The sequence below is a fragment of the Solanum pennellii genome, chromosome 7 (assembly GCF_001406875.1).
Source record: "Solanum pennellii chromosome 7, SPENNV200".
NCBI lineage: Eukaryota > Viridiplantae > Streptophyta > Magnoliopsida > Solanales > Solanaceae > Solanum > Solanum pennellii.
Genome location: NC_028643.1, coordinates 58,312,431 through 58,323,798, shown reverse-complemented (window position 1 = coordinate 58,323,798; position 11,368 = coordinate 58,312,431). Strand labels below are relative to the sequence as shown.

Here is an 11,368-nt window from a genome sequence, read left to right as displayed (position 1 = left end):
AACTAACATTACACAACTTTCGTCCACTGAAGTTACTGTAAATAAAGTCTTAAAATTCACTATTTTGTCCTAGAAAGAATAGATACTCACATTTCTAGTCTTACCAAAAATTGCGATAGACAATAATATTCATGAAAGCAATAAGATAAATATTCTTGTCTTGAGTGTTTTTGCTTTCAGAAGTAAATTATGAATAATATTTGTTGAAAATACATAAAAGATTTTAAAATTGTTTATAAAAATAATATGTTATGCATGTATAATAATAAAATATATGTATATAATTTATCGGTTTGGTTCAGTTATTGCTTCATTTTTTGAACAAAATCAAAACCAAACCAACTAATATCAATCTCAAAAATCTAAAATCAAATCAAACCCAAACCAAATCGTATTAATTCAATTTTTTAATTTGGATCGATTTTTATTTAGATCGTAAACACAACCGATATAGTTATTGATTTCTCCTTACGTGGAGTTACTTTTAACTGGAGTATCGTTTCATAGCTTTGAACATCAAAACTCTATAAGCTTGTTCATTGAGTAGAGGAAGCTAGAAAAACTTGGAAACAAGAAAGGGATGGATCATCTATTATTATGTGTATATAACTTAGAATAGAAATAAGATTTGTTTTTATAATGTTGGTTTTAAATTAAAAAAATTATGTCAATACATCTTAAATAAAAAATTAATTAAAAGGGTTGAGTGACTTTGTTATTAAAATATTCATAGTTAAGTGACTTTCTACGAGAAAAATCCTTTATTATAAAAGAAAATTGAGTGAACTTCTAAAAGAAGATTCCTTAATTAAAACTATTAATTGCGTGACCATCTGAGATATTATTTTCATTCACTTATATTGCAACCAAAATGAGATCACCAACTAATATATAGTCGATTGAATTGCTCCTTCCTTAATCAGAAACCTCAAATTTGAGTCCTAAATACAAAAAAGTTCTTAATATTCTCGAATTGAATCCTAAGCCGTGCTAATCTAATTAATTGGGCTTTAATTCAAATATCAAACACCGAATAGGAAAAAACAACCAAAATGAGAGATTTAAATTCAAAGCAAATCTTTCTACGTAAAGCAACTTAACTACCGAATTAAATTATATCAAATTATCAATTTAAAAATTTTAAATTAAATTAAAACATTTAAAATTTACAGGAAAAAATTATAAATTACATTTTTTTTAATCATTTAAAATAACAATCAAAAGTTGATATAAAATTCCAAAAAGCAAAAAAAAACATCACACGAGAGAGATTAGATGTAGTAGGAAAAAAAACAGAGGAAAATACGAAATCCCTTGGATTAGCAAGAGCTAAGAGCTATTCGAAATCGTTTGAAGAATGGGAGCCGAAAGTGAAGAAAATGAATTAAAGAAATTGGAATACCTATCTCTAATTTCTAAGGTATGTTCTGAATTGGAAGCACATTTAGGGTTTGGTGATAAAGTTTTAGCTGAATTTATAACTGAACTTGGTAGAAATTGCTCAACAGTTGATGAATTTGATGCCAAATTGAAAGAAAGTGGTGCTGAAATGCCTGATTATTTTGTTAGAACATTGCTAACTATAATACATGCTATTTTGCCTCCTAAACTCACGTCTAAGTCGGATAAGGATTTGAATAAGGATAATAATGATTCTGAGTTTTCCGCTCTCAAGATAAGAGATAATAGAGAACGAGTTAAGGAATTGGAAAAGGAGATTGAGCTGGAAGCCAAGACTAAGAGGAGAGATGGGGAGGAAGAAGAACGCGGTAGTAGGCGAGAGAGGGATAGAGATTATAGAAGAGAAAGGGGTCGAGACAAGGATAGAGGTAGGGACCGACCTAGGAATGATTATGATGATGGTAGAGCTGAACGTAGGACTTCAGAAAGGCACAGAGACAGGGACAGGGACAGGGTTAGAGACAGGGACATGGTTAGAGACAGGGACAGGACTAATGATGATGATGCATATGCAAAAGGTAGGAGAGATGAATATGAACAAGAAAGCGATGATGATCGGAGGGATATGAGAAAATTGAGGCATCACATGGATGAGCCAGAGTTGTATGCAGTATATAAGGGGAGGGTATCAAGGGTGATGGATTCTGGTTGTTTTGTTCAGCTGAGTGATTTTAGAGGGAAAGAAGGCTTGGTGCATGTTTCACAACTTGCTACTAGAAGGGTCACTAATGCCAAAGATTTAGTAAAACGGGACCAGGAGGTTTTTGTGAAGGTTATATCTATTAGTGGGCAGAAGCTGAGTTTGTCAATGAGAGATGTTGATCAGAATACAGGAAAGGATCTGTTGCCATTGAAAAAGAGCTTAGGCGACGATCAATTGACAACTCATCCTTCAACCATGAATGGTGAAGGTTCTAAGACCAGGATTGGTCTGTCAGGAATCAGAATTACGGAGCAGGAGGATGTAATTCCATCACGTAGACCGCTGAAGAGGATGAGTTCACCTGAAAAGTGGGAAGCGAAACAACTTATTGCTGCAGGTGTTTTGGGGGTGCAGGAACATCCCATGTTTGATGAAGAAGGGGACGGAATGCTCTATCAGGAAGAAGGTGCTGAAGAAGAGCTTGAGGTTGAGTTGAACGAAGATGAACCCCCTTTCTTGCAAGGGCAGAGTCGTTATTCAGTTGATATGTCCCCTGTTAAAATTTTTAAAAATCCTGAAGGATCATTGAGTCGTGCTGCTGCACTACAATCAGCTCTGATAAAGGAGAGAAGGGAAGTAAGGGAGCAGCAACAGAGAACGATGCTTGATTCCATCCCTAAAGATCTCAACAGACCCTGGGAAGACCCAATGCCAGAGACAGGTGAGAGGCATCTAGCACAGGAGCTTAGGGGTGTTGGTTTGTCTGCCTATGACATGCCAGAATGGAAGAAGGATGCTTATGGTAAAGCCTTGACCTTTGGCCAGAGGTCTAAGCTATCCCTCCAGGAGCAGAGGCAGAGTCTTCCTATTTACAAACTGAAGAAAGAACTGGTTCAGGCTGTCCATGATAACCAGGTCTTGGTTGTCATTGGTGAGACAGGTTCCGGTAAGACAACACAGGTGACACAGTATCTCGCCGAGGCAGGGTATACAACGAAGGGAAAAATTGGCTGTACTCAACCTCGTCGAGTGGCTGCAATGTCAGTGGCTAAGAGAGTTGCTGAGGAGTTTGGTTGTCGATTAGGTGAAGAGGTTGGTTATGCTATTCGTTTTGAAGATTGTACTGGGCCAGAAACTGTTATCAAATATATGACTGATGGTATGCTTCTGAGGGAGATCCTGATTGATGATAACTTATCCCAGTATTCAGTCGTAATGCTTGATGAAGCACACGAAAGAACAATTCACACTGATGTTCTCTTTGGTTTGCTTAAGCAGCTTATGAAGAGGAGACCTGACCTTCGTCTAATTGTCACTTCTGCAACTTTGGATGCAGAGAAATTTTCTGGTTATTTCTTCGACTGCAACATCTTTACAATCCCAGGAAGAACTTTTCCAGTAGAGATACTCTACACAAAGCAGCCAGAAAGTGATTACCTTGATGCGGCTTTAATTACTGTTATGCAGATCCACTTGACGGAACCTGAAGGTGATATCCTCCTCTTCTTGACTGGTCAAGAGGAGATTGATTATGCTTGCCAGTGTCTCTACGAGAGGATGAAAGGACTAGGTAAAAATGTTCCTGAACTGATCATACTGCCTGTCTATAGTGCCTTGCCCAGTGAAATGCAGTCCAGAATTTTTGATCCTGCCCCTCCTGGGAAGAGAAAAGTTGTTGTTGCTACAAATATTGCTGAAGCTTCTTTGACAATTGACGGTATATATTATGTTATTGATCCTGGATTCGCAAAGCAAAATGTCTACAATCCAAAACAGGGGCTTGATTCACTGGTTATTACCCCAATTTCACAAGCATCAGCAAAGCAGCGAGCAGGACGTGCTGGACGAACTGGACCCGGGAAGTGCTACCGTCTGTATACTGAGAGCGCTTTCCACAGTGAAATGTCCCCTACCGCAATTCCAGAAATCCAGAGGATAAATCTTGGGAACACTGTTCTTATGATGAAAGCAATGGGTATTAATGATCTTTTGTCGTTTGATTTCATGGACCCACCTTCCCCTCAGGCTCTCATATCTGCCATGGAGCAACTTTATACTCTTGGAGCATTGGATGAAGAGGGGCTTCTGACGAAACTGGGAAGAAAAATGGCAGAATTTCCCTTAGATCCTCCTTTGTCCAAGATGCTTCTTGCTAGCGTGGACCTTGGCTGTAGCGATGAGATCTTGACCATAATTGCTATGATTCAAACTGGAAATATCTTTTACCGACCAAGAGAAAAACAAGCTCAGGCCGATCAGAAAAGGGCCAAATTTTTTCAACCTGAGGGTGATCATCTTACCTTGCTTGCTGTTTATGAGGCTTGGAAAGCGAAAAACTTTTCAGGTCCATGGTGTTTTGAAAATTTTGTCCAGTCACGATCACTTAGGAGGGCACAGGATGTTAGAAAACAGCTGCTCTCCATCATGGATAAGTATGTATTTCAATTCCTTTTTCATACTGTACTTCCCATTTCAAGCCTTGTACTCTCTTACTGTTTGCTTATTAACTTTTATCGACTGTTAGCTTAATTGACTTGGGCTTATTTTGTGGATATATCTGCCTGATGTTTATTAATTCTCTTTTAGGTTAGAAACTTATATGGTTGCGACTCGATTCTGATACTTGCTTGTTCTTGCAGGTATAAATTGGATGTTGTAAGTGCTGGAAAGAATTTTACAAAGATCCGGAAAGCTATTGGAGCAGGTTTCTTTTTTCATGCTGCTAGAAAGGATCCTCAAGAGGGTTATAGAACTCTAGTTGAGAACCAGCCAGTTTACATCCATCCTAGCAGTGCTCTTTTTCAAAGACAGCCGGACTGGGTTATTTATCACGAGCTTGTTATGACAACAAAGGAGTACATGCGCGAGGTAACCGTGGTAGATCCTAAATGGCTTGTTGAGCTGGCACCAAGATTCTTCAAGGTGTCTGACCCAACAAAATTAAGCAAGCGCAAGAGACAGGAACGTATTGAACCTCTTTACGATAGATATCACGAGCCAAATTCATGGAGATTGAGTAAACGGCGAGCGTGATATCTCTTTTTTTTCTTGGTTGCGTTGGTTCATTGAAATGCGCACTGTTTGTTTCTGTAAGAGTGACATATATTTGGTCAATCTAAAACATAATTTTTGACATTTGGAGCACTTCTTTTGTACAAGCCTTTTAGCCATTTGAGCTAATTATAGTTTTCAGTGAAGTTCCTCAAAGTTGTTATATCTTTTTTGTTATTTGCTTTTTGCAAGAGACATGATCTTTGACATTCAACTTTAATCTTTTTTATGTTCCAAAGATGAATCCTTTTGAACTGGATCAGAAAGAAGCTAAAAGAATATGCTTGTTACTCTAGCTAACTAGTTTCGAAATCATATTTTAGTTTTGAAAAGTAAATAGAGTATTTCATGAAATAATTTAATATATTTGGATTACAAAATTAGTCATTCTTATGCTTTTTCCTTTTTTGTATTTTTCTGGGTTGACTTGTTAATGCTTGCTGACGACTTCTACTTATTTTTAATTTGTTCAAACTTTAGCATGGATAAGGGATTTACTTAAAACATTGTGTGAACATGTTTTTTGTGCTCGCTTTTTCTACGTGATCTGGGTGTTGCTGTCACTGTCACGAATAGTGCTCTTTTTATTAGTAATGTTGTGATTCATTTTTACTCCATTTCTTGTCTAAAGGTTGTTTTCCCCTTAAATTTCTTGTCTAACGGTTGTTTTCTAGACAGCTGTGATTGAAATTATGCCCCATGTTTGATTTAATGCTTTAACCTTCAGAATGTTGGTGAATATAGGAAAATCTGTTCTTTCTCAGCTTTAACTCTTTCTCTCTGATGTAATGTCATTTTTATACATCCTTTTTAAAATGAAGTGTTTTCTCTTTAATGGCTGGTTCTCCTGTGAAAAGCATCTGAAGTTCTAAGGTCCGTAAAGATTATGTTTTAGTTACTATTGAAGAGTTAATTAGTCCAGACCAATAAGATCTAAAGTTGTCCAGTCCTTTCAAATTTTTAGGATTGATGTAACTGCACTAACCACATAATGTTTCTAGTACTTTGTCCTGCATTTCTTGCTTTGACTGTCTCTGCTTTCTACCTGTTGTATGATTATTTATGTTATTGCTGTATTGCACCTCTAAGACTGCTTATTAGCAGATATTTATTGGTTACTTTTCTAGTCTTTGATAAGCACGAGTTCGAATGAACCATGGACTGCAATAGTCTCTAGTCTTAGTTAAGCATGAGTCTGAATGAACCATGGATTGTAATAGTTGGCACCAGATGAATGCCGGAATACTACTTATCATGTAATGTACTTTATCTTTTTAACCATGAGACATTGATAAGTTTAAGTTCCAACTTAATTGACTGTCAATTGATTGACTTTTTGGCAACTTAATTGACTGTCAATTGATTGATTTTTTGGCTTTCAATCGGCACGGGGTCAAGTCAGAGGTTGGAAACTCATACTGAATTTTTCGACTGTTTCTGCTGCTGATAACCGACAAGAAACACTAGGTATACATTTCTCATGTTTGATGTAGTTAAAGTAATTGTGACGGAAGTGAGTAGCTGCATGGGTTGTTCCAACCATAACATATTGTATAAGATAAGTTTGACCTTGATTTTGGTGAACACCTGGGTGAGATATTTGCGGACTCAAGACTGGACTGTGCTGTGACCTATCACGAGTCACGCACAGCTAGTGTAATTTGACAAATGAACTTTGGCTAGTTTCTCTAAGCTGCACTTGGAACCATGCAAATACCATAGTTTTATTGGAAACATGTAATGTTCAAGCTGCCATTTTTTTATGAGCCGTGTATTTGAATATTTGGACTTCCAATATGCCTGAGTTCTTTTGTAGGCATGTCAAGTTTGCTTCACCATTTTGACCAATGGCTATCCCTGATACAGTATATACTTCACTTTAGAATATAAGTTTAGTTTATTCCTATAAACATAAAAATTATGGTTGACTATATAAAGCACATTTTTGTAGATGTGGCAATATGGGTTTTCACCTTGTGGGATCAAATAAACAAAATCTACATGTGTGTATAGTAGATTTTTGGTGCAAATGACCTTGTTATGACTTTGAAATTCAAACAATGAGATTATCTTGTGTTTGTATATGCAGCCACAAATTTAGACAAATAAGTCATTGGAATCATATCTGGAAATATTAGTAGGATGGGATAGTAACAAGGAGGAAGGTACGGGCTCTCAGCTAGTGGATTGGGAGGTGGTTCAACTGGATAAAAGGTGTGGTGGTTTGGGTATCAGGGATTTAAGAATGCAGAGGAATGATGAAATGGTTATGGAGATTCAATTGGGAACATGAGGCTTTGTTGAAGGAAGTAATGTGAGCAAATATGGCCAGACTGATTAAAGATGTTAGACAGTAGACCACTTAAACTACATAGTTAGATATTGTTTGCTATTGCTTATGCCTCAGCAGAGAAGTAAAGTCCTGCTCTCCTCTTGTCCCCTTAGGTTTCTAGTTCTATAGCTTAACCCTTACTTTTACGATGAAAGAACAGAACGTAATAGTAATAAAGGAAAAGTAAGGTGTGGCGGGAAGTCAAAATTTTTTGGTCTCCAAATTTCAGTCCCAGAAGAATCTTATTTTTGTCGCGATTAGGCATAAGTGGTGAAAGAAGTGGGACCTCGACATCAAATATAGGATTGTTTTTATATTCAATCTCCATTTTAGTAGTCCTAGCAATCCACTTTACTATGTGGTAGAGTGTTCATCCCAACCCTTTCACAGGGGTGCATTCCCTTTAATTGAGATGACTAGAAATTGACTCCCCTATTCAAGATGTGAAAGAAGGGTATGGAATTTATCCAAGGAATGCTCTCCTATGCTGTACTGATAACGTTACTAGAATCTATGGAACATCGCTGTGGAGAACTATCAGAAACCTTAGGCCTAAGTTGTCTTGATCACATGAATTGAAAGGTGGGAAATGGGAGCAAAATATTATTCTGGTCTGATCTATGAATTGGCCTGAGGAATCTGAAGCAGACATTCCCAGACCTCTTCAATATTTGTTCTGCTCCTAGTCTCAGTAGCTGACAGCTGGTCACCAGTCACTACAAGGGTGGGATGTCTCGGAACACCTGGATGATTGGGAACTGAGAAGATTTGCGGAGTTGATGAAGGTCCTAGAGGGTTTCAATAGCACCACTACAGATGGAAGCATAACAGGGATGAGATCTCAGTTAGAACAAGCTACAAGCAAGAAGCAGGGATGCAACCTCAGATCACAACAGGGCCCTGGAAACATGTTTGGGTAAACATCGCGCCAACAAAAGTAAAATGCTTCGCTTGGCTAGTTTCCAGGAAGCCTGCCTCACACATGAAGAATTGCAGAAGTGAAAGTTTCACATTGCTTCTGGCGTTTTCTCTGCTATGAGAAAAGAGAGACCAACAACCACACATTCCTACATTGCAAATTCACTTCTCAATTATGGTCTCTGTTACTCCAATTAACAGTGCTTAAATGGACAATGCCGAGTACTCAACAGATCTCTTAAGTTGCTGGACAAGGAGAGGGGGCAGCAAGAATCAAAAGAAATGGGGGGTATTAATTCCACCCTGTATTTGGTGGACAATTTGGAAGGAGAGAAATGGTGGATGTTTTGAAGATAAGACACGACATCCACAAAGTAAAGGTAGATGCACTGCCACCTTTTGTTTTTTGTGTAAAGAATCTTCAATCTTGTATAAAAGAAGCAGAACAATTAGTAGATTTTTTAGGATCTTTTAAGTAATCTAGATTCCTAACAGTATTTTGGAGGTCTCCAGCATGTCCTAATGCCGAGGAATACAAATTTTACCAGATTCAAAAAAGAAAATATGCCCACGTTCTTACTTAGCAGGGAAGAATGAAGGACGCCCAGCTTGGATCACATATTATGAGATTTCATGGTATGATCGTGGCAAGGACTCATCTGAATGACTGACTGATCCTAATATTACTTCTGGCGATAGTTTTCCTACTAAATTATATTCATCTGTTTTATTGGTTTGTTGGGAAAGACATAATGGAAGATCTCAAGTATTTTCTAAAAAGTAGTACTGTACCTATTTGGGCTATGCCAATGAGTTGATCCTCATACTTAATTCAGTAGCTACAAAATTACTCCATGGATGCGATTAGTACCTCATATTCAGATTTCAAATTTTCCAAAATTTATCAGGTGTATGCTGTTCTGTTGCCTGTGGTTGTTTGCATTCTCTTTTATTTTTAACAAAGAGAAGTCTATGATCTTTCATTATGCGATATTAGGCAAGCTTTTCTTTGGATTTGGCTAGTTTTAGTGGAAGTGGTTACATTTCTTCTCACCATAAAAGGTTTCTGGTAGTCCTCTAATTATATTCTGATGGCAGGGCTTTTGTTCTCTGTTCTGGTAACATGTGTTATCACAGATGCTGTTGGACAGACTTCTTCTGGTGTTGTTTTCCAGACGGAAAAGAAGACTACGTAGTGTCTGTCATAGTTATCTTCCAGTTTTACTACTTATAAGAAATCAGTACATCGAACTGGAAACGTGATGAAAGGAAAATGCTAGCCTGTTGCATAGGCAAAAACATTTTTTTAGGGTCGTATATTTCTACTTTGATTGTTTTAGATCTTGATCTTTGATTCAAGGTGTTTGTTGATTTCCTCGTATTATTTATTTTAATGTTGTTGATTACATTTTGGCTAAGATATGAAAGGAAATTGAATTTTCAATGGATCTTGCTATTGCAAGGGACATACTACTCTCTGTTAAATCCAAAATTTATCTTGCTGCTGCTGCTTCTTACTGCCTGTTTGGCTGGAGAGATTTGACTCTCTATTCCAAGTTTATGGCTAACTAATTCACTAGCTTCTTCTTCTTTTTTTTTTTCATTCTTCTTATGTTCGATTGGTTGAAATTTTTGGAAAATATTTTCTTTAGGTGCAGGTTCTTTAAAAATGAGTTGGGATCAATTTGTGCTAGGGTATGTCATATGTGTATGTTACTGTGTTCCCTCATGTATCATCCACCGCTTCATGCGGCGGTTGTCGAATCTTTCAATGTTGAGGCATCGTACCCGTTAGCAAGTGTTACTTAACGTGCGTGCGTTGACAACTTAGTATTTATTTCGGGTCTTATTTTGTATTTCATGATAGTATGGTTGTTAGATGTCATATTTAGATGCATTATTTATTTTTGAGGTTTCATTCTCTAAGTTTTTTATGATAGACACAACAACATATGATCTCTCATCTTTTTTATGTTTTACCATTGTCTTTGTCATATCCGGGGAACACCACGTAGAAGTAACATGGCGTATTTGACCTCTCTGAGGTCTTATACAAGTCCATAGTTATCATTCATCGCATTGACATAGTAGATTTAGCGGAAAATTTAAAAATTTTCATATCATATCATATGCTAGAAACTTTACTTCATATATTTTTAAAACATAAGTCATAATACATATTTAGACCTTAAGCATCTTTGCCATCTTAGACTCAACAACATTAGAGTACATTAGAGACACGACCCTTAAGACATAATCATAAGTACAATATTTAAACATTTTACAGTAAAAACTTAGCATAGGAAATCCTTGGACTTAAGGAGTCCTTTCATTGAGCTTGGGAATCATCTATCAAGCTCTTCACCATTCAATACATCCTTTAAGCATCCATAACCTACACTTTGTGTAAAAAGTAGAGAAGAATGGGATTAGTACAAGAATGCACTAAGTATGACGATCATGCAAAGACATGCATTTAAAAGGGACATTTTCTTAAAATCATACTTCATGCATTTTTGAGTAAATATTCATAAAACCTTTAGACAATAGCATTTATATCATTCACATACTTCATATAAACATATTCAAAGGCCAAACATTACATAAGATCACATATAGAATTTATGACATTTTTGAGTCACATTACAGTAAGCTCTTTCTCCCTTAACAGTGAGTATTATTTCCTTTTATTCATTAACTTCCCAAGTAACCCTGTAGTGATACTTCATGCAATGTATCACCTTAAGGTCACAAAGAAAGCATACATACAACCTACATAAACCAACACATATCCTCATATAAGCATAATACATCAAAGACACATTTAAGTCAAAACCTTAGGACATTATAGTAAGCTACACCAATTTACACATATTTTTACCTCTTTTCATATACATCATTATAAGATCTTGTTCATGACTCAATCTTAGTCTACTAGTGCAATGCACACGTGAAGCCCCATA

The 11,368-nt window shown here is 36.7% G+C and overlaps 1 protein-coding gene and 1 long non-coding RNA gene across 2 annotated transcripts; both read left to right on the top strand.

Moving 5' to 3' along the window:
* The first annotated feature begins 1,234 nt into the window (after window positions 1-1,234).
* On the top strand, window positions 1,235-5,320 carry LOC107026163 (probable pre-mRNA-splicing factor ATP-dependent RNA helicase DEAH5). Its single transcript, XM_015227027.2, has 2 exons — window positions 1,235-4,536; window positions 4,744-5,320. The coding sequence occupies exons 1-2, from the start codon at window positions 1,358-1,360 to the stop codon at window positions 5,135-5,137; spliced, it is 3,573 nt and encodes a 1,190-aa protein (XP_015082513.1). The 5' UTR covers window positions 1,235-1,357; the 3' UTR covers window positions 5,138-5,320.
* A 450-nt stretch (window positions 5,321-5,770) lies between these two features.
* LOC107026164 lies at window positions 5,771-9,875 on the top strand. The gene is made up of 2 exons (XR_001457549.2): window positions 5,771-6,028; window positions 9,504-9,875. It is a non-coding gene; the product is annotated as an uncharacterized LOC107026164 (long non-coding RNA).
* The last annotated feature ends 1,493 nt before the right edge of the window (window positions 9,876-11,368 follow it).